The 22,698-nt window shown below is 41.6% G+C and overlaps 1 protein-coding gene across 2 annotated transcripts; it reads left to right on the forward strand.

The window, feature by feature from the left end:
• The first annotated feature begins 2,341 nt into the window (after positions 1–2,341).
• On the forward strand, positions 2,342–21,701 carry LOC112229657 (transmembrane protein 222). Of its 2 annotated transcripts, none has more exons than XM_042310116.1 (6): positions 2,342–2,554; positions 4,196–4,280; positions 13,996–14,027; positions 15,687–15,783; positions 15,960–16,090; positions 17,340–21,701. In XM_042310116.1, exons 1-6 carry the CDS (start codon positions 2,436–2,438, stop codon positions 17,425–17,427), a joined length of 552 nt encoding a protein of 183 aa, XP_042166050.1. In that variant the 5' UTR covers positions 2,342–2,435; the 3' UTR covers positions 17,428–21,701. The 2 variants fall into 2 exon arrangements, with proteins under 2 accessions (XP_042166050.1, XP_024251372.2); XM_024395604.2 differs by lacking the exon at positions 2,342–2,554 and adding an exon at positions 8,195–8,415.
• The last annotated feature ends 997 nt before the right edge of the window (positions 21,702–22,698 follow it).

Consider the following 22,698-nt stretch of genomic DNA (forward strand, 5'->3'; position numbering starts at 1 on the left):
AGGCCGAGCAGTTGCCGTACCAGGCAGTGATGAAACCCGTCAGGATGCTCTCGATGGTGCAGCTGTAAAACCTTTTGAGGATCTGAGGACCCATGCCAAATCTTTTCAGTATCCTTTGGGGGAATAGGTTTTGTTGTGTCCTCTTCATGACTGTCTTGGTGTGCTTGGACCATGTTAGTTTGTTGGTGATGTGGACACCAAGGAACTTGAAGCTCTCAACCTGCTCCACTACAGCCCGGTTAATAAGAATGGGGGCGTGCTCGGTCCCCCTTTTCCTGTAAGTCCACAATCATCTCCTTTGTCTTGATCACGCTGAGGGAGAGGTTGTTGTCCTTGCACCACACGGACAGGTCTCTGACCTCCTCCTTATAGGCTATCTCATCGTTGTCTGTGATCAGGCCTGCCACTGTTATGTAATCAGCAAACTTAATGATGGTGTTGGAGTCGTGCCTGGCCGTGCAGTCATGAGTGAACAGGGAATACAGGAGGGGACTGAGCACGCCCCCCTGAGGGGCACCCGTGTTGAGGATCAGTGTGGTGGATGTGTTGTTACCTACCCTTACCACCTGGGGGCGTCCCGTCAGGAAGTCCAGGATCCAGTTGGAGAGGGAGGTGTTTAGTCCCAGGGTCCTTAGCTTAGTGATGAGCTTTGAGGGCACAATGGTGTTGAACACTGAGCTGTAGTCAATGAATAGCATTCTTACATCGGTGTTCCTTTTGTCCAGGTGGGAAAGGGCAGTGTGGAGTGTAATAGAGATTGCATCATCTGTGGGTCTGTTGGTGTGGTATGCAAATTGGAGTGGGTCTAGGGTTTCTGGGATAATGGTGGTGATGTGAGCCATGACCAGCCTTTCAAAGAATTTCATGGCTACAGACGTGAGTGCTACGGGTCGTGTATGGTGTGTATGGTGACATTTGGGCGAGTGCTTTGCTGATGTCAACGTTGTGAACAGAGTGCCCCATGGTGGCAGTGGGGTTAAGCTACGGACATTGAACACAATTGCATTTTTTCGATGGCAATTGGAATGCACAGAGATACCATGACAAGGCCACATTCAACAACTTGACTAACTCTATGCGAAGGAGATGTCACACTGCATGAGGTGGTCACACTAGATACTGACTGGTTTTCTGATCCACCCCCTACCTTTTTTTGACCAACAGATGCATATTAGTATTCCCAGTCATGTGAAATCCATAGATTAGGGCCTAATGAATTTGTTGATTGATTTCCTTATATGAACTGTTAACTCAGTAAAATCTCAGTAAAATTATATTTTTGTTCAATATAATTGCAAATAGAAATATGGGTTTAGAGACTGAGAACTCAGCATTCACAGTCCTGGCTGTCTGATTGTGAAGTGCTTATGTTGTTCCCTTTCCCCTCTATACAGGCCTATTGGCTTCTTATAAGTGAAGTGACTCTTCACTTTTTCTGTATGTCTGTAATTATATTGTTTGCGATTGAGAGTATTACACTGTTGAATGTTCATAGAGATATGACATTTGAAACAGGACAGGTGGTAGGATTTTTCTACAATGTGGTTTTAATCTGTCTTCACATGTTGTTCACATAGCCTGGAAATAATTTTATTTTGTTTATTTTATATATCTTGCAGAAGCTCAACGATTTAGGGGAAGACTGTAGCTAATTCTGATCACTGATACTGCTGCTTGTAGAGTGCGGACACCCTAGAAGTTCGCGCCTGCTGTCAAAAGGGAGACGCTGGTGGTTGTCATTTGCCAGGAAGTGGGGCGAATGAAGTCAGAGACTAAGAGGCGAAGCGAGAGGGATAACTGGACCTAAAATCTGTCTTCTCCAGCAGGTGGCGGGTTTTCGTTTTCTTTCGCTCACCGAGCAATTCATTTTTGTATGGACGTCAATGTGTGTCGAATTTTGTTAGCAAACAAATATAGTTGTTTATTTGCTACGTGTGGCTTATTTGATCGAATAGAAGTTTCGTAATGATTAGGTTTTTATGAGTGTACTGATATAAGTAGGACACGTAACATCATAGCAACTTTGAGAAAAAACACTTTATATCGGTGTGCCTAGGCATCACTAGTTCAAGCACATCGGTAAAGTCATAAACCCAGTCTTTCTACAATTTCTCTTCTTAAAATTGGATTTTAAAACTAACTCTAACCACACTGCTAGTTTTATGCCTACCTTTAAATTAAAACCCAAAATATGCATTTTCAGGATTTTTTACGTTTTAGACAATGTTCATGTTGTGCTGTGGTATTGTAACTAGTGCCTGTTGTTCACTCTCGTATCTGCTCTCTCATTGGCTAGAATGGTCCCACCTGATCATGCCTCTTCCCGACTGTCTTCCATTTGTAAATACATTTATTTTCATTGGTAGTGCGGCCACTAGAGTATCTGGTCAATATAATGGAGAATCTGTGATGAAGTTCATTTTTCACAGTTGGTGATGGCGGGTGTTGTCGAAATCGACACCATGAAGAATTACCACATAGCCTTTGAGAGAATAGACCCCGATACGAGCCGTTATCCCTACTGTATTGTGTGGACACCTATCCCCGTGCTATCGTGAGTTCCCGGATGAAACATGCATGTTTACTTTATTTTGCGCGTGATCATAATGGGGCGAGTTATTCGTGACAGCTCGGTAGCTAACGTTAGCGAGCTGGCTAGTCATTTGCTATCAGTCAGTTTATTAACTGTTCTCAAGCCCAGTCGGTTAGAAATGCCGACAGGTTCAGATAAAAAATTGTATAATTTAAAACGCTGACTTTCCTTTTTCGACGGACAGTTGACAGCATAGCCCCGTGGCTAGTTAGCCTTTGCTGATATAGAAAGGCACACAGGCTAAATATGTTATATTAACGTTAGCTACTTGGCTACAATATGATTAATACAAAACTTGGTTTTGTATCAAAGTGGTTTAATACAATCTATCCGTTTCAGCGAGGCAACGCGCTACATTTTATCAAAGCCACGAGCTGCTATAGTAGTTCAAAGTTACGTCATCTTCACACACAGGTTGTAGGCTGCTATAGCATTGGCATTTTGCACATTATAAGTTTTTATCAGCCTACCAAAACAAAATCGGCTAATTGCTAGGGTTTGGCTGTTTCAAAACAAATGTGTTTCATGAAATCACCAGTTCTTTAGTCTACCTGTCAGCTATGATTTTGGTGTGGTGTTTTCGATCAACGAGGAGACTGAAACTGAATGTGTACTTAATGGAACCCTATTCCCTTTATAATGCACTAATTTTGACTGGTCAAAGTTAATACACTAAAGAGAATAGGGTACCATACAGTCCTCACAACCTGCTTTTTGGCCAACAACCCACCCGCCCCACATAATATCTCACTGCTTAGTATTTAGGTCGGCATGACTGCACTGCACTCTCTCCAGGAATCCTGTGAGATTAATATTGGATCAGGCATTTTCTAGGATGCCTCCTCTGTGCTGTGCCCCTCTCTCCTGCACCATTTCACTGTTGCAAAATGACATCTCTTGAATGCATAATATAAGGGTATCATTGGTATAAACCAATCATATGAATATGCTCTAAGCGGCTGCCAGATTTATGAGCACTTCTATAGAATAAATTATGTTCTGTGTCCAAAAGGCACCCTGTACCCTATGTACTGCACTATAAAGAAATATGGTGCCATTTGGGAATTAATCGCTGTAACTCGATGCAGTTATGCCTCAATCAGACCGACAGCGTCATTGCATCAATGCTGCATAATACATTTTAAACAATTTTTGTGGATATGTGTGCAACAAAAGTTCAACATTCACCTTTTGCTACTATTTCTGTCAAGTCTACTCACACACTTTGATGCATATGTTGGGTAAATCCAACGTATGCACCACACAGAATGCACTGCCTCTGCAACGCAATACTGCAAGGCAAACGCAGCATTTCTTTGGAAATGAATGTACTTCTGGTGTACAAAAATGCAATGCTGCTGTTTGTCTGATCAAGGCGTGAGGGTTCGAGGGCAGTGTACTGTCAAATTTGTTAATTTGATCAGTTAGGCTTTATTCCACCTTGGAACTGGAGAGAACCTTTGCATTGAAAGTCATCCACAGTGAATACATTGTGTAAATCCTGAAGAACTTTACAATTATTTGTTTTATTTTTATTGTGACAGTGTGAGGCAGGCTATTTTATATTTTAATGTCTATTCAAATCATATTCTTCGTTTTCAGATGGCTGCTACCATTCATTGGACACATGGGAATCTGCACCTCTTCAGGTATCATCCGTGACTTTGCTGGGCCCTACTTTGTCTCTGTGAGTACTTCTGTTCTTCCTCTCCTCTCTTCTTCGGTTCTTTCTTTCCTCCTCTCTTATTTTCTTTCTGTTCTTCCTCTCAAGCGGCTGAAGGAAATTGACACATAATTTGGTTGAAATCCTAACAGGCCCAGACACACTACACACACTGACATAGATTTAGGGCCCATTTCCCAGAACCAGATTAAGCCTACTCCTGAAGATGAATCTTGGTCCGTGGGAAACGGCCGCCACTGTTCCAGAATGTTGAGTTTTGTCTTTAATACTTGTTTTCCCAGACGTCACAAGAGTTGGCAAACAGATTTGGGACCGGCGGCAAGTATACATTGGAGCTGGCTTCAAACCACATTGAAATATCTCTCGGCTGCCTGTAGAGGGAGTGAACTATAGATTTTTATATACAGTGCATTCAGAAAATATTCGGACCCCTTGACTTTTTCTGCATTTTGTTACATTACAGCCTTATTCTAAAATTGATTAAATAAATGTTTTTCCTTATCAATCTACACACAATACCCCATAAAGATAAAGCAAAACAGGTTTTTAGAAATGTTTGCAAATGTATTCAAAATCAAAACAGATACCTTATTTACGTGAGTATTCAGACCTTTTGCTATGCGACTTGAAATTGAGCTCAGGTGCTTCCTGTTTAGGGCTGTCCCTGACAAAAAAAAATCTTGATCAACCGAAAGTCGTCTTTTCTCTCGACCAAACTTTCAATTTAAAAAAACATGTATTTTTCCATTATATAGACACACAATATGTGTTTTTAATCAAATCAACTAAACTCAGCAGTTCATAAATATTTGTATGAACATAACAAGATTCAACAACTGAGACATAAACTAAACAAGTTCCACAAACATGTGACTAACAGAAATGGAATAATGTGTCCCTGAACAAAGGGGGGGGTCAAAATCAAAAGTAACAGTCAGTGTCTGGTGTGGCCACCATCTGCATTAAGTACTGCAGTGCATCTCCTCATGGACTGCACCAGATTTGCCAGTTCTTGGTGGAAGAGGTATTTGGATTTTTATGAATTATCTTTGAAAGACAGGGTCCTGAAAAAGGAAGTTTCTTTTTTTGCTGAGTTTATATGCATTGAGCTTGTCTAATGCTTAAGGTTTGATGAAATAAGACAAATGCCTCAAGAGGGCACCAGAGATCTAGATAACCCGAAGAAAAAACCTTAACCTGACCCAACTTTTTTCCTCCTGCTCTTGCTGGCTTTCGCAGATTCTGCCATTACTCTCCTGAAGTTGCCGGTAATGGGCTACACGAGGAGTCGGCAACATTTCTAATGTGGAATGCCAATTTCTTACCATTTCTAATGATCTGCTTGCCAGTTATGGTTTTCATATGCATATTTGTGAAACTGTTTAATTTAATTTATAATATCTGTCATTGTCATGTGCTTAATCAAAATTCTATCCAAATCTTAAACTAAAAATTAACTTCTATTGCTATTGCCAACTATTTGAAAAATAGCATACATAAAGCCAACAAATAACAACGTTGTATCCTGCAGGTAGAAAATATCAGGCTAAAAATAAATATCCTATAAATCACATTGGCTACATATGGCCTGTCTGCAATGAACTTGCAACCTTTTGTTAACTTGGGTCAGTCTGAAGCTTCCACTAGCAAACTTGCAACATTGTATAAAATATTCTGGGCCTCAGTTTCCTGTGTCAGTGAGCTTGGGACAGACACAGCTGTAGGATATTTGTGCAAGGGATAAGAAGCAGTGCTTGATCTGGGCAGGAGCTCACTGGAGCCGAGTACCGGAACCTCAAATTTTTTACATTTTTCCCTTTTACGCTGAGTGGTTATCAAAAGGGAGAGCGCTGGAAAGATTTTTCAAATACATTGGCATTCTCTCAACCTACTTCATGAGGTAGTCACCTGGAATGCATTTCAATTAACAGGTGTGCCTTGTTAAAATCTCTATGGGCTAGGTGGCCCGCTAGCGGGATAATAAAGACAACTTCCTGTGAAATTGGAGAGCACCAAATTCAAATGACTATCGTATATCCATGAATGTTTAATATTACAAGTGTCTTACATCATTTAAAAGCTTAACTTCTTGTTAATCCAACTGTGTTGTCAGATTTCAAAAAGGCTTTACGGCGAAAGCATACCATGCGATTATCTGAGGACAGCGCCCCACATCAAACTACTTTTTCAACCAGCACCGGCTTCACAAAAATCACAAATAGCAATAAAATAAATAATTTACCTTTTGAAGATCTTCCTCTGTTTGCAGTCCCAAGGGTCCCAGCTACACAATTAATGTTTTTTTTGTTAGATGAAGTCCTTTATATCCAAAAAAGTCAGTTTAGTTGGCGCCATTGATTTCAGTAATCCACTCCTTCAACATGCATACAAAGGAATTCAAAAAGCTACCTGTAAACTTCATCCAAACAAGTGAAACAATGTTTCTATTCAATCCTTAGGTACCTTAATATGTAAATAAATGATCATATTTCAGGTGGAAAGAACGGTGTTCAATAGGAAAGGAAAATAACGAAGAGCGCGCCCTCGTTCACGCACGCCAAAAGCCTACCTTTCCTGATGACAACACCTTGGACAAACTACAACTACTTGTTTGTTTTTCAAAAAACAAGCCTGAAACCCTGTATAAAGACTGACATCTAGTGGAAGCCATAGGAACTGCAATCTGGGAGGAATTTTGATATATAGACCCATAGATTTCCATTGGAATGGCCTGTGACTGCCCCCCCCCCAAAAAAAAAAATTACGGATGGATTTTCCTCGGGTTTTCGCCTGCCATATCAGTTCTGTTATACTCCGACATTATTTTAACAGTTCTAGAAACGTCAAGGTGTTTTCTATCTAATTCTACCAATTATATTCATATCCTAGCCTCTGGGCCTGAGTAACAGGCAGTTGACTTCAGGCACGTCAGTCAGGCAGAAATTCAGTATACTGCCCCCTAGCTCGAAGAAGTTAAAAGCTAATTTGTGGAATTCCTTTCCTTAATGCGTTTGAGCCAATCAGTTGTGTTGTGACGAGGTAGGGGTGGTATACAGAAGATAGCCCTATTTGATAAAAGACCAAGTCCATATTATAGCAAGAACAGCTCAAATAAGCAAAGAGAAGCGGCCTTCCATCATTACTTTTAGACATAAAGGTCAAACAATATGGAAAATTAAGAACTTTGAAAGTTTCTTCAAGTGCGGTCGAAAAAACCATAAAGCGCTATGATGAAACTGGCTCGCATTAGGACCACCACAGGAATGGAAGACCCAAAGTTACCTCTGCTGCAGAGGAAAAAATTCATTATAGCTACCAGCCTCAGAAATTGCAGCCCAAATAAATGCGTCACAGAGTTCAAGTAACAGACAAATCACAACTGTTCAAAGGAGACTGATTTTATTTTTTATTTTTTTTAATTTCCACCTTTATTTTACCAGGTAGGCTAGAGAACAAGCTCTGATTTACAACTGCGACCTGGCCAAGGTAAAGCAAAGCAGTGCGACACAAACACAGAGTTACACATGGAATAAATCAGACCTTCATGGTCGAATCGTTGCAAATAAACCACTCCTAAAAGACACCAATAAGAAGAGACTACCTTGGGCCAAGAAACACGAGCAACGAACATTAGACTGGTGGAACTATGTCCTTTGGTCTGGAGTTCAAATTGGAGATTTTTGGTTCCAATCGCTGTGTCTTTGTGAGACGCAATGTGGGTGAACGGATGATCTCCGCATTTGTATTTCCTACTGTAAAGCATGGAAGAGTGGGTGTTATGGTGCTTTGTTGGTGACACTGTCTGTGATTTATTTAGATTTCAAGGCACACTTAACCAGCAAGGCTACCACAGCAGTCTGCAGCGATACGCCATCCCGTCTGGTTTGTGTTTAGTGGGACTATCATTTGTTTTTCAGCAGGACAATGACCCAACACACCTCCAGGCTGTATAAGGGCTATTTGACCACGAAGGAGAGTGATGGAGTGCTGCATCAGATTACATGGCCTCCACAATCCTCCAACCTCAACCAAATTGAGATGGTTTTGGAAGAGTCAGACAGCAGCGAGAAGGAAAAGCAGCGAGCAAGTGCTCAGCATATGTGGGAACTCCTTCAAGACTGTTGGAAAAGCATTTCAGGTGAAGCTGGTTGAGAGAATGCCAAGTGTGCAAAGCTGTCATCAACACAAAGGGTGGTTATTTGAAGAATCTCAAATATAAAATATTTTGATTTGTTTAACACTTTTTTGGGTTACAACTTGATTCCATGTGTTGTCATAGTTTTGATGTCTTCACTATTATTATACAATGTAGAAAATAGTAAAAATCAAGAAAAACCCGTGAATGAGTAGGTGTTCTCAAACTTTTGACTGAGTGTGTGTACAATTGAAGTTGGAAGTTTACATACACTTTAGCCAAATGCATTTAAACTCAGTTTTTCCACAATTCCTGACATTTAATCCTTGGAAAATTCCCTGTCTTAGGTCAGTTAGGATCATCACTTTTATTTTAAGAATGTGAAATGTCAGAATAATAGTAGAGTGATTTATTTCAGCTTTTATTTCTTTCATCCCATTCCCAGCGGGTCAGAAGTTTACATACAGTCAATTAGTATTTGGTAGTATGGTAGTATTGCCTTTAAATTGTTTAACTCGGGTCCCACAATAAGTTGGGTGAATTATGGCCCATTCCTCCTGACAGAGCTGGTGTAACTGAGTCCGGTTTGTAGGCCTTCTTGCTCGCACTCGCCTTTTCAGTTCTGTCCAGAAATGTTCTATAGGATTGAGGTCAGGCAATTGTGATGGCCACTCCAATACCTTGACTTTGTTGTCCTTAAGCCATTTTGCCACAACTTTGGAAGTATGCTTGGGGTCATTGTCCATTTGAAAGACCCAATTCCAATGGCACTCCTGCGACCAAGCTTTGATGTCTTGAGATGTTGCTTCAATATATCCACATAATTCTCCTGTCTCATGATGCCATCTATTTTGTGAAGTACACCAGTCCCTCCTGCAGCAAAGCACCTACACAACATGATGCTGCCACCCACGTGATGCTGCCACCCATGTGCATGGTTGGGATGGTGTTCTTCAGCTTGCAAGCATCCCCCTTTTCCTCCAAACATAATGATGGTCATTATGGCCAAACAGCTCTATTTATGTTTCATCAGACCAGAGGGCAGTACGATCTTTGTCTCCATGTGCAGTTGCAAACCGTAGTCTGGCTTTTTTTGTGGCGATTTTACTGTGGATATAGATACTTTTGTACCTGTTTCCTCCAGCATCTTCACTTTGCTGTTGTTCTGGGATTGATTTGCACTTTTCGCACCAAAGTATGTTCATCTCCTGAGCGCTATGATGGCTGCGGGGTCCCATGGTGTTTATACTTGCGGTCTTGGCTGATTTCTTTTGATTTTCCCATGATGTCAAGCAAAGAGGCACTGAGTTTGAAGGTAGGCTTTGAAATACATCACTCAAATTAGCCTATCAGAAGCTTTAAAGCCATGCCATCATTTTCTAGAATTTTCCAAGCTGTTTAAAGACACAGTCAACTTTGTGTATGTAAACCTATCACCCACTGGAATTGTGATACCGTGAAATAATCCGTCTGTAAACAATTGTGGGAAAAATTACTTGTCATGCACAAAGTAGATGTCCTAACCGACTTGCCAAAACTATAGTTTGTTAACAGTTAGTTTGTGAAGTGGTTGAAACACTTAGGTTGGAGTCATTAAAACTAGTTTATGTAAACTTCAACTGTATGCATGTGTGTATAATATATGTACACTACCGGTCATAAGTTTGGGGTCACTTAGAAATGTCCTTGTTTTGAAAGAAAGGCAACTTTTTTTGTCCATTTTAAAATAACATCACACTGATCAGAAATACAGTGTAGACATTGATCATGTTGTAAATGACTATTGTAGCTGGAAACAGCAGCTTTTTAATGGAATATCTACATAGACCCACAGAGGCCCATTATCAGCAACCATCACTCACTCCTGTGTTCCAATGGCACGTTGTGTTAGCTAATCCAAGTTTATCATTTTGAAAGGCTAATTGATCATTAGAAAACCCTTTTGCATTTGTTAGCACAGATGAAAAGTGTTGTGCTGATTTAAAGAAGCAATAAAACTGGCCCAAGATTCTCTGGTCTGATGAAACCAAGATTGAACTCTGGCCTGAATGCCAGGTGTAACTTCTGGCACCATCCCGACGGTGAAGCATGGTCATATTGTATAGTATTGGTCACATACACGTGGTTAGCAGATGTTCTTGTGAGTGTAGTGAAATGCTTGTGTTTAGTGAAATACTTGTGGTGGCAGCATCATGCTGTAGGGATGTTTGTCAGTGGCAGGGTCTGGAAGACTAGTCAGGATCAAAGGAAAGATGAATGGAGCAAAGTACAGAGAGATCCTTGATGAAAACCTGCTCGGGACCTCAGACTGGGGCAAAGGATCCCTTTCCAACAGGACAATAACTCTAAGCACACAGCCAAGACAACGCAGGAGTGGCTTCGGGACAAGTCTCTGAATGTTGTTGAGTGGCCCAGCCAGAGCCCAGATTTGAACGCGATCAAACATCTCTGGAGATGTGAAAATAGCTGTGCAGCGACACTCCCCATCCAACCTGACAGAGCTTTAGAGGATCTGCGGAAAGTAATAGGAGAAACTCCCCAAATCAAAGTTTATTTGTGACGTGCGCTGAATACAACAGGTGTAGACCTTACAGTGAAATGCTTACTTACAGGATCTAACCAATAGTGCAAAAAAGGTATTAGGTGAACAATGGGTAAGTAAAGAAATAGGCTATAAAAGTAGCGAGGCTTCATACAGACACCGGTTAGTCAGGCTGATTGAGGAAGTATGTACATGTAGATATGGTTAAAGTGACTATGCATATATGATGAACAGAGAGTAGCAGTAGCGTAAAAGGGGTTGGCGGGTAGTGGGTGGGACACAATGCAGATAGCCCGGTTAGCCAATGTGCGGGGGCACTGGTTGGTCGGCCCAATTGAAGTAGTATGAACTTGAATGTATAGTTAAAGTGACTATGCATATATGATAAACAGAGAGTAGCAGCAGTGTAAAAAGAGGTGGTGGGGGGGGGTACGCAAATTTGGTAGCCATTTGATTACCTGTTCAGGAGTCTTATGGCTTTGGGGTAAAAACTGTTGAGATGACTTTTTGTCCTAGACTTGGCACTCTGGTGCCAAATGCTGGTGTGCCACGCTTGTAGCGTCATACCCAAGAAGACTTGAGGCTGTAATCGCTGCCAAAGGTGCTTCAACAAAGTACTGAGTAAAAGGACTCGACTGGGGACTAGGTTTCAAGAGGAGATGTGTGTTTGCTCACTATTACATTGTCCTTGCTGGGAGAACTTGTCAGGGACATAGAAGTCCCCTCAGGGATCAATAGAGTTCAATTGGGTCCGTTAACTCCCTGATGCTCCCCTACATGTACACTTGTTAGCCCCAAAAAGGTAATCCATTATTTGTGATTGCTAAATTGAAAAAAAGTTTCTATACCAATAGGATTACCCTGGTGTGTACAGGGTGAAGAACTAGACCACCCCTCCTCCACAACTTTCTCCACCATGAGTATAATGTTTGTTCTAGCTCAGGGATGGGCAACTGGGGTCGCGGCCCCCCTTTGTAGGTCCGCTGATCAATTTCCATTTTTTTCAGGGGGAACTCAATCGGGGTCACAACTTACTGTTGTTAGAATAGTGGAATATTATAGTTTTTCTCTTGCTATGTTAGCCACTGACAGTCACTCCATTCGCTCATGTCAGATAAACCTTTTTTCTTCTTCTAGCCAGCTATCTAAACTTGTAGTAATCAGGCTCGAATTACCGACCGGGTGGCCCCATTGATTCACTTATGTCCCCCAAAAGGCTAGGGCCGGCTCTGACTGCATGTGTGGGTATGGATGTTGGTATGCAGACCCTCGAGCCACTGCGGTCCCTCATAATGAGTTCCAGCGGAGGCTGCTGAGGGTAGGATGGCTGGAATGGAGTGAATGGTATCAAACACATGAAAATCATGTTTGAGTCCTTTCACTCCATTCTACCCTCCACTGATGAGTTTGGATTTTGTGTGGCCCCCAACCCCGTCAAAGTTGCCTATCCCTGTTGTAGCTAGACGTTGACTTTGTCTTTGTGGCGTTTGCAAGATCCCAGTTATAAGCTTTGTATCTGTTCACTAGTTTCAAATCAAATCCAATTTTATTTGTCACATACACATGGTTAGCAGATGTTAGTGCGAGTGTAGCGAAACGCTTGTGCTTCTAGTTCCGACAATGCAGTAATAACCAACAAGTAATCTAACTAACAATTCCAAAACTACTACCTTATAGACACAAGTGTAAGGGGATAAAGAATATGTACATAAAGATATATGAATGAGTGATGGTACAGAGCGGCATAGGCAAGATACAGTAGATGGTATTGAGTGCAGTATATACATATGAGATGAGTATGTAAACAAAGTGGCATAGTTAAAGTGGCTAGTGATACATGTATTACATAAGGATGCAGTAGATGATATAGAGTACAGTATATACGTATACATATGAGATGAATAATGTAGGGTATGTAAACATTATATTAGGTAGCATTGTTTAAAGTGGCTAGTGATATATTTTACATTTCCCATCAATTCCCATTATTAAAGTGGCTGGAGTTGAGTCAGTGTGTTGGCAGCAGCCACTCAATGTTAGTGGTGGCTGTTTAACAGTCTGATGGCCTTGAGATAGAAGCTGTTTTTCAGTCTCTCGGTCCCAGCTTTGATGCACCTGTACTGACCTCGCATTCTGGTTGATAGCGGGGTGAACAGGCAGTGGCTCGGGTGGTTGTTGTCCTCGATGATCTCTATGGCCCTCCTGTGACATCGGGTGGTGCAGGTGTCCTGGAGGGCAGGTAGTTTGCCCCCGGTGATGCGTTGTGCAGACCTCACTACCCTCTGGAGAGTCTTACGGTTGAGGGCGGAGCAGTTGCCGTACCAGGCGGTGATACAGCTCGACAGGATGCTCTCGACTGTGCATCTGTAGAAGTTTGTGAGTGCTTTTGGTGACAAGCCGAATCTCCTCAGCCTCCTGAGGTTGAAGAGGCGCTGCTGCGCCGCCTTCACGATGCTGTCTGTGTGGGTGGACCAATCCAGTTTGTCTGTGATGTGTACGCCGAGGAACTTAAAACTTACTACCCTCTCCACTACTGTTGTGGATGTGGATAGGGGGGTGTTCCCTGTTGTAGCTAGACGTTGACTTTGTCTTTGTGGCCTCATTGGGAATTCCATGATCTGATGCACCTCTGTCCCCTGTCCATGTTTCGTATTCCACACCCGGCCAGCCTGGTTGGCAGAGTCGTAATAAAATAGGTTTATAAATAAAGAGATTCTGTTTTTAACACTCAAGGTTGTTTCATGGTTAAATAAATAAATTAGGACAGTAAGTGAAACTGCCCCAGGGGACAACAAGTGGGGTATGCTGTAGCACACACACACCAATGCTATTACCTCCTGGGTGGTCTTTATCTGCTTCCTGTATCACTTCAACACCTTATATGGTTTGTTGTTTATCTGCTGATTTATGAAAATTCATATACCCCAAAAACTGCACTTTAGGATGATTTAACATTTAGTTTTTGCATCATTCAATAGGCTTGATATAATGAACACATGACCATTTATATTGCATTTTGTTTTCTTTTTGTTTTATTGCAGGAAGACAACATGGCCTTTGGGAGACCAACAAAGTAAGTGAATGGAATGTTTGTGGGAGGTGTTATTCTTATCTTGATGACTGAAATGTTTCTCCTCTTCATGGTCAAATCAGTAGAGGGATATGAAAACCTCAGCATCTTTTCTCAACATACAGCGGGGTCCCAAATTATTGACACCCTTGATAAAGATGAGCAATAATGACTGTATAAAATAAATCTAATTCTGGGCTATATAGTATGCAAAAAAAAGTGATAATCAAATCAAATTTTATTTGTCACATACACATGGTTAGCAGATGTTAATGCGAGTGTAGCGAAATGCTTCTATGTTATACTAATGCAATTAGAATAATCCTGAATTAATTGTGAATTCTGATCAGTGAGAAAGTTACAGATGGTAAAAGATCATATCACTAAGACATGCTAAACTTCCCTGTTATTGTAATGGTGAGAGGTTAGCATGTCTTGGGGGTTTGATGTTTGAACCTCAAACTTTCTCACTAATCATTGCTCGTGTTTCTTTCAGGATTATCCGTAATCATGGTAGCATCCATATTTAATGTTGAAGTGTTTAGCGATATTCTTATTTTACAATAAAAGTGACTCCAAAATGACACAATACATTATTCACCATTCATTTCTATTTGGCACAAAATCTGAAACAAACAACCAAAACAAACTGCAAATGCATCCAACAAGTTTGTAGTCCCACGCTTGATGTAGTCATTGCATGCAAGGAATATGGGACCGAATACTAAACCTTCGACTTCTTTATTTACATGAATCTTTAGGGGTGTCAATAATTTAGACCCCTCCTTTTTTGTGTTTTTGTTACTTGTTAAACAATATTGATTTCTCAGAGCAAATGTATTAATATAAAATATAATTTCCCAATTTTTTTGTGGTTGTTGCATACAATATACAGAGCGTCCAAAACAATAGGAACACCTTCCTAATAATGAGTTACACTCCCCCCTTTTGCCCTCAGAACAGCCTCAATTCGTTGGGACATGGACTCTACAAGGTGTCAAAAGCGTTCCACAGGGATGCTGGCCCATGTTGACTCCAATGCTTCCCACAATTTTGTAGAGTTTGCTGCATTTAATTTGGGTGGTGGACTTTTCTTGATACACACAGTAAACTGTTGCGCCTGGAAAAACTCAGGAGTTTTGCATTTCTGGCACCTAATACCATACCCTGTTTAAAGGCACTTCAATATTTTGTCTTGGCCCATTCACCCTCTGAATGTTACACATACACAATCCATGTCTCAAGGCTTAAAAATCTATCTTTAACCTGTCTCCTCCCCTTCATCGACACTGATTGAAGTGGATTTAGCAAGAGACCTCAAAAAGGGATCGTAGCTTTTACCTGGATTCATCTGGTCACTCTGTGTCATGGAAAGAGCTGGTGTTCCTTATGTTTTGTACACTGAGTGTAGCTCAGTATTTGAATTAGTTATTTTATACAGTCATTATTGCTAATCTTTATCAAGGGCGTCAATAATTTCGGACCCCACCGTATCTTGAATTAAAGCACTTGTTGATTGTTTAATTACAATTCTGAGAGAGAATATTGGTGCAGAGCAGTTAACTTGGACCCAGATCTATTTGTGCTGTATACCCAACTCTAGCACAAACAGATCTAGGACCAGTAGCTTTAGTTTCTGATAGAAGATCTATGTATTTGAAGGTACTGGATGCTGGACGTAGCCAAGGTGTATGCTAGTGGCTCCAACGCCTGGGACACAGCAGTGCATGATGCCTCAGAAGAGTACAAAAACAGAATGGTAAGGAATTGTGGGTGTAAGGTTGCAACTGGAAGGTTGTCGGTTTGAATCCAAATTCAGGTGGTGTTCTAGGTATCGTAGATGCTATCTCGTGCCTTTAAGCAAAGCACTTAACCCCTAAACTGTTCCAGGGGTACCGCACCATACTAACGTTGATTATACTTCTCTCTCCCCAGCACAACCTCTGCTGTGACAACTGTCACTCCCATGTGGCCATGGCTCTGAACCTGATGCGCTATGAGAACAAGACCTCGTGGAACATGATCAACCTCTGTCTGCTCTCCCTAGTCCACGGAAAACACGTCAGGTACTGACATACTGACTTTCTGTCTTTGTCTGCTCTCCCTCTGCTACAGCAAACACGTCAGGTACTGACATACTGCTGCAGAAATGGTTCAAGTCAAAAGAATCTCCTGCATTTGCATTGTTCAGATTTTCCACAGTGTGACGGAACTTTTTTAGAGCCAAAACTGTATCTTACTTATGCTCCACAAAGCCATGCGAGGTAGGGCTAGATATTGGGGATGTGTAATCTCTGGGTCCCATGAGCTGATGGTTATGATGTCACTGAATTTCCTCTGAATACAGGGAATCCTGAGAGACAGAAGGACAGAGGGCCTCCTGATGATTTTGTGGAGATATTAGGCTTGAGTCTGATGGACGAGCAGTATGTTGTGGTTGAAGGAATGTGACAGCTCGTTCCCATGCCCCCTCCTGTGAGAGTGGTAGTGGCCACTAGTCTTCCCACTAGCACACTACCTAGATACAGTTCCTATTTCTGCAACTTTTAATAACCTGTGATTCTCCAAGAGGGATTTGTTGTTGCAATTAATTGAATCTATTTACTACATTGGAGTGTATCCAGGATAAAAATTCTCAATACTATGCGATAAACAAGTGATGCTTCATATCTTGTATAATATCTATGAGTCTAATTTAACGGCTTTTATCTGCAGCTTTATTAAAATGTGTATTTTTCTTTGAACTCGATTGACAATTATGTTTAGACCTGTTTTAATGATGGCTCTTTTTGAAACGGGATTATAGATTTCAGATAATCTCATTAAGTGTGTTGGATTATTTGGATACTTCCTGCAGTTGCCATGGTAACCTCTGTGGAACCCTGGACTCATAACTCTGGACTGCAGATGGGAATGAAATGCATGATGTTCTAGAATGCTCATTTGTTCATTTGTGTTCTAGAATGTGAACCCATACCATGTATTCATGCAATCTGAGTGGTATGCATGCTACTATGCACTAAGCTCCTGGCCTGGCTGGAGTTTAGCGGTTGCCGTGGCGACTGCCTGAGCCTCGGCGTAATTGATTACGTGCATGCGATCTCAAACATATGCTGTCACGACAACGGGGAAAATTATGTGAAGAATCAGATTTTGACTCGGTCACTCCTCAGACCTCAGATATGATGACTTACGTCTTGTTGTTCCCGAAAGCCAATGTCTCTCTCGCTCTTTCCCTCCCTCTTGCTCTGCTCCTCATCTGTATCGCCCACTCTCTTTGCCCTCCCCTCTCTGTCTTTCTCTCCCTATTTCCAGCTGTGCAGGGTTCTTGAAGACCTGGCTTCCCTTCCTCATGTTGCTGGGTATTATCCTGACTGTGGCTCTAACCATTAACCTGCGGTGACCAGCCAACCAGGTGGGAGGACACAGTTTACAGGGTGGGAAGGGGGAGGGACTCCTTGCAGGAGGGGGATGAGGGAGATGGGGGTTGAGTGAGGTGAGAGCACACACGGGGAGGGGGGACCCCCTGCAGGTTGGAAGTTGAGGTGGGAGGTGTCACTCTACACCTACTCTGCTTGTGAGGACCGAGCGGGGAAAAAAGACATGGAACTGTGACATCCCAGCAACAAACAAACCAATGAGAGAAGGGCAATAACATCCTCCTCTCGACTTAACACAAAGCCTGCTTGTTTCTAGGACCAGGCAACCTAGCTTTCAATGGTGGCGGATGGCAATTTAGTTTTTTGTTTATTTTGGCATTGAGGTTAATTGTTCTTGATGGACGGTAGCTTACTTATAAATGTTTTAATCCCCCTCCACACACATCCCAACCCCATGCCATTTAATGCAGTTTTCAAATGTTTTGATTTTCAATTAAGTCCTACTATGGGGTGTATAGACCCTCATAATTTCTAGGTAATGGATGATGTTGCAGGTTCTGTAGACTAGAGGAGCGATGGTAATGGTGAAGGGGGCAGGGGTTGTTGTTTCTTTCAGGGGTAGTAGTCTTGTCTTCCACAGCGACAGCAGTATCCATCTCTTTCTCTCTCTGCCATGCTGAAACAAACACCCACCATCCATCTAATGACATGGGACTGATGATGACTGTGCTTCCCATACTCCATCTTGATGATTGGAACAGAAAACATGACATTTCCCTTTTTAATGCCTTTAAAGGAATGTGTTATTGTGTTGACATTTTATACTTGGATTGATACAGTTCCTATTTCTGCAACTTTTAATAGCCTGTGATTCACCAAGAGTGATGTGTTACAATTAATTGAATCTACTACATTGGAGTGTATCCAGGATAATTATTCTCAAAATTCTGCTATAAACAAGTGATGCTTCATATGTTGTATAATATCTATGAGTCTAATTTAACTGCTTGTATCTGCATTTTATTAAAATATTTCTATTTTTCTTAGAACTCGATTGACAATTATGTTTAGACCTGTTTTAATGATGGCTCTTTTTGAAATGGGATTATAGATTTCAGATAATCTCATTAAGTGTGTTGGATTATTTGGATACTTCCTACAGTTGCCATGGTAACTTCTGTGGAACCCTGGACTCATAACTCTGGACTGCCGATAGGAATGAAATGCATGATGTTCTGGAATGCTGCAGAGTTCATTTGTGTTCTAGAATGTGAGCGTGCCAAATGTAGAGCTTCCCGGTCCCTACAGGAGAGGGATCACCGCTTTCTGATCTGTTCCACGCGCAAACTTTAACCCCAATGTGCCCCAGAAGAAAGAAGCACCTCTGAAACCTGGCTCGGCCTGAGTTGACAAATTAAAAGTAATTAATATAGTTGGTGCCTGGAAAAACATGGGTCTTCCTGGATAACATGTATGTGCATGAATGGCTCAATTTATATCAAACTTCATTTTTAGACCGTACCATCTATATTGATTTTGTATGTAGTAGCCTACTTTCAAACACTGGCTAATCCTAGATCAGGGGTTCCCAAACTTGGTCCCGGGGCCTCCCCTGGATGCACGTTTTGGTTTTTGCCCTAGCACTAAACAGATGATTCAAATAACCAACAGAATCATCAAGCGTTGATTATTTGAATCAGCTGTTTAGTGCTAGGGCAAAAACCAAAGCGTACACCCATGGGGGGCCTCTGCACCGCGTTTGGGAAACCCTGTCCTAGATGATGGTTGGCTCACAAAATCCAATGACATGGCTTTCTTCTGCGGTGGCAGGTTCAAATCCCCTCATTGTTTGAGTGAAAGCGCTGAGCCTTGAGCCTTTTCTCTTTATCTGTGGAGCTGCCAGAAGCAGCAGGTAGCCTGCTGGCTCCTCCAGGTTTACACACCCTTGTCACACTACCGAGCTGGACTGAACCGATGTACTGAGCTGGCCTGGTTACGCATCCAGCATAACGTGTAACCGTGCTGACTAAAAATGGCTGTGCCAGAACAGTTTGGTTCGTTTTGGTTTGGGTTGGCACGTTAGTGTTAGAAGCATACAAGTCTTTGGCTTAATATCCTGTGGTCTCCTCCTGTGCCAGAGAAAGTTTCACTCCTGTCTCAGATGAGATTAGGACATAGTGAAATGCCAATGCATCTCTATGCAGCCCTTTTCACATTCCTCCTGCTTTCTCTCTAGTTGGACTTTATTATTTGAAATTCCAGTAAATGTGATATGTCGATCTACTACTGCAATAACCCCAAATTGTATGTAGAAAAACAAACAGAAAACCATGTTTAGATTTGTATAGGAAGTCTTTAAAGATCCTTTTGCTTTCCATTACTTTCACAGTCAAGGCAGTTTTACACTACTTCTGTAGCTGTTGGTGATTTTATGCGAGATGCCAATTGTTTCCAGGGTATTGACATTCCTTTGGTGTGCTTATGGCGTCTTTCATCTTTCTTTTTCCTTTCATGTTCATGTGTAAATATTAGACCAAGTGCTTTTGTCTTAGGATACTTGATGATAAATCACACCTGTTTTTAATGTTCTGTTTTAATTTATATTGTGAATGAGCTATCCTCCTTAATTCCCTTCATTTTCTACATGCAATACCATATGATACAATATCCAAACTCATCACTGTTCTGCAATGAAGCAATTTTGTGCCTGAATGCATGAATGAGTGTGTGTCAAAAGAAGCGTGTGGGTGTGTACATGCATGACGGCCGGTTGTGCATGTCCTGGCTGCGTGTTCTGTCTTTGTGGACACAACTATTTTCTTGAATCCTGTGGCTTTTTGGGGAATTGACGATAACTGCATATGATATTAGATGGCTGCATATAACTTCCTTTTATATACACTTACTTATTACCCAAATTGTTATCTAAAATGATGTAAATGGATAAAGGTATATAGTACATAATAGACTAGACTATAATGGACCTTTTTTAAATGATCTATAGTTGACCCAAGTTTCCCAGTCTTGATATTAATTGTATACACTCTTAGACAAACAGGTTCCAAAAGGATGCTTCAGCTGTCCCCATAGGAGAACCCTTTTTGGTTCGGTGTAGAACCCTCTGTGGAAAGGGTTCTACATGGAACCCAAAGGGGTTTTTACATGGAACCAAAAGGATTTGACCTGGAACCAAAAATGGTTCTTCAAAGAGTGACCTTATGTCCATAGGAGAACTCTTGAGGGAATCTTATTTTAGTCCGATAAGGATGTTCATATGATATGCTCTCTGCAAGGTATTGTATAGTTTACCTATCCAACTGACAATCTCTTAGGAAAAAATATAAATGATCAGAACCAAGACTTAAAAATAACTGATATTGGCACAAGGTGGAGTTACAGTTAACTAAAATGAACGTATGCATAGAATTTATTATACAAGAGACAACATTCACAAATTCTACAGCACAATGGCAAGAGTAATGTCTGAAGTGTAAAACTAATAATGACTCAATAATCCATGCCTTCTGGGAATGTTATAAAGTCAAAGTTATAGGCGGAGTTAAAGTTGGCTGTCAGAAGTATTAGTGTTAATGTACTTTTAATCTGTCTCTCTGTATATTTTAAGACATGGCATACTGTATGAGGGTGCAGTGAAATACCCAATGTGTTGGACCATACTTTTCTCACCAATCATCTTTTTAAAAATTATACTTCGACTGGAAATCGACCAATACTCTGTAATTTACGCAATGGAAAGTTCAAATGCTTTATCTAAATGTTGAAAGTGCGTGGGCTACAGAGAAACAAAATGGTGCCGTTTGAGGCCATGTGGCATAAAGGGATGTGGGCGCTGGAGATGGGTGTTTGTGCTAGTGGTTCTGGGCAGGTGTGATGTAATTGATGTTTGTATGATGATGTTTTGTGTGTGTAAATTGTTCTACAAATAATAATAATAAAGTTCTCCAGTGGGGACAGCCGAAGAACCCTTTTAGGTTCTACAGTAGCTCTTTTTTTCAAAGAGTGTAGGAGGTGCCATGTAATAGAAAAGTAGATTAACTAACAGCAGAAGGATTGCACCTCCTTTCTGACGTCATTGGTGACTGATATTGTCGTTGAGTGATGAGCATCACCTGAGATGCAGGAGAATAGCTCTGCTCAGTGTTAACAAACCGACTGGGGCTTGAAAACAGTGCTTAAGTACCAGAAGTGGTCCCTGTTTTTTTGTGTACCGTCATCAAATTGTGTACTATGTCATCCATTTTGTGTGATACACTATAAAGAGTGCATTCTGAAAGTATTCGGACCGCTTTCTTTTTTTCTACATTTTGTTACGTTACAGCCTTATTCTAAAATTGATTTTCTCCCCTCATCAATCTACACACAATACCCCATAATGACAAAGCATGCACTGTATACAAAAGTATGTGCACACCTCTTCAAATTAGTGGATTTGGCTATTTCAGCCACACCCACTGCTGACAGGTGTATAAAATTGAGCACACAGCAATACAATCTCCATAGACAAACATTGGCAGTAGAATGGCCTGACTGAAGAGCTCAGTGACGGCCTCCCGAGTAGCGCAGCCATCTAAGGCACTGCATCGCAGTGTTGCGGCGACAACTAAAGCCTGGGGTTCGATCCCTAGGGACTCCTTGTGGCGGGCCGGGTGCCTGCAGGCTGACTCGGTCATCAGTTGAATGGTGTTTCCTCCGATACATTGGTGCAGCTGGCTTCCGGGTTAAGCGAGCGGGTGTTAACAAGCGTGGCTTGGCGAGTCATGTTTCAGAGGACGCATGACTCAACCATCGCCTCTCCCGAGCCTGTTGGGTAGTTGCAGCGATAAGAAAAATGTAAAAAGAGCTCAGTGACTTTCAACTTGGCATAGTCATAGAATGCCACCTTGCCAAAGAGTCAGTTCGTCAAAATCAAGCCCTGCTAGAGCTGCCCCAGTAAACTGTAAATTCTGTCATTGTGAAGTGAAAATGGCTCAGCCATAAAGTGGTAGGCCACACAAGCTCACAGAACGTGACCGCCGGGTGCTGAAGTGCGTAGCGTGTAAAAATCGTCTGTCCTTAGTTGCAACACTCACTACCGAGTTCCAAACTTCCTCTGGAAGCAACGTCTGCCATGCACAAGAACTGTTCGCCGGGCGCTTCAAGAATTGTGTTCACATAGCCGAGCAGCCACACACAAGCCTAAGATCACCATGCGCAATGCCAATCTTCGGCTGGAGTGGTGAAAAGCTTGCCGCCATTGAACTCTGGAGCAGTGGAAACGCATTCTCTGGAGTGAT

The sequence above is a fragment of the Oncorhynchus tshawytscha genome, linkage group LG31, assembly GCF_018296145.1.
Source record: "Oncorhynchus tshawytscha isolate Ot180627B linkage group LG31, Otsh_v2.0, whole genome shotgun sequence".
NCBI classification, from domain to species: domain Eukaryota; kingdom Metazoa; phylum Chordata; class Actinopteri; order Salmoniformes; family Salmonidae; genus Oncorhynchus; species Oncorhynchus tshawytscha.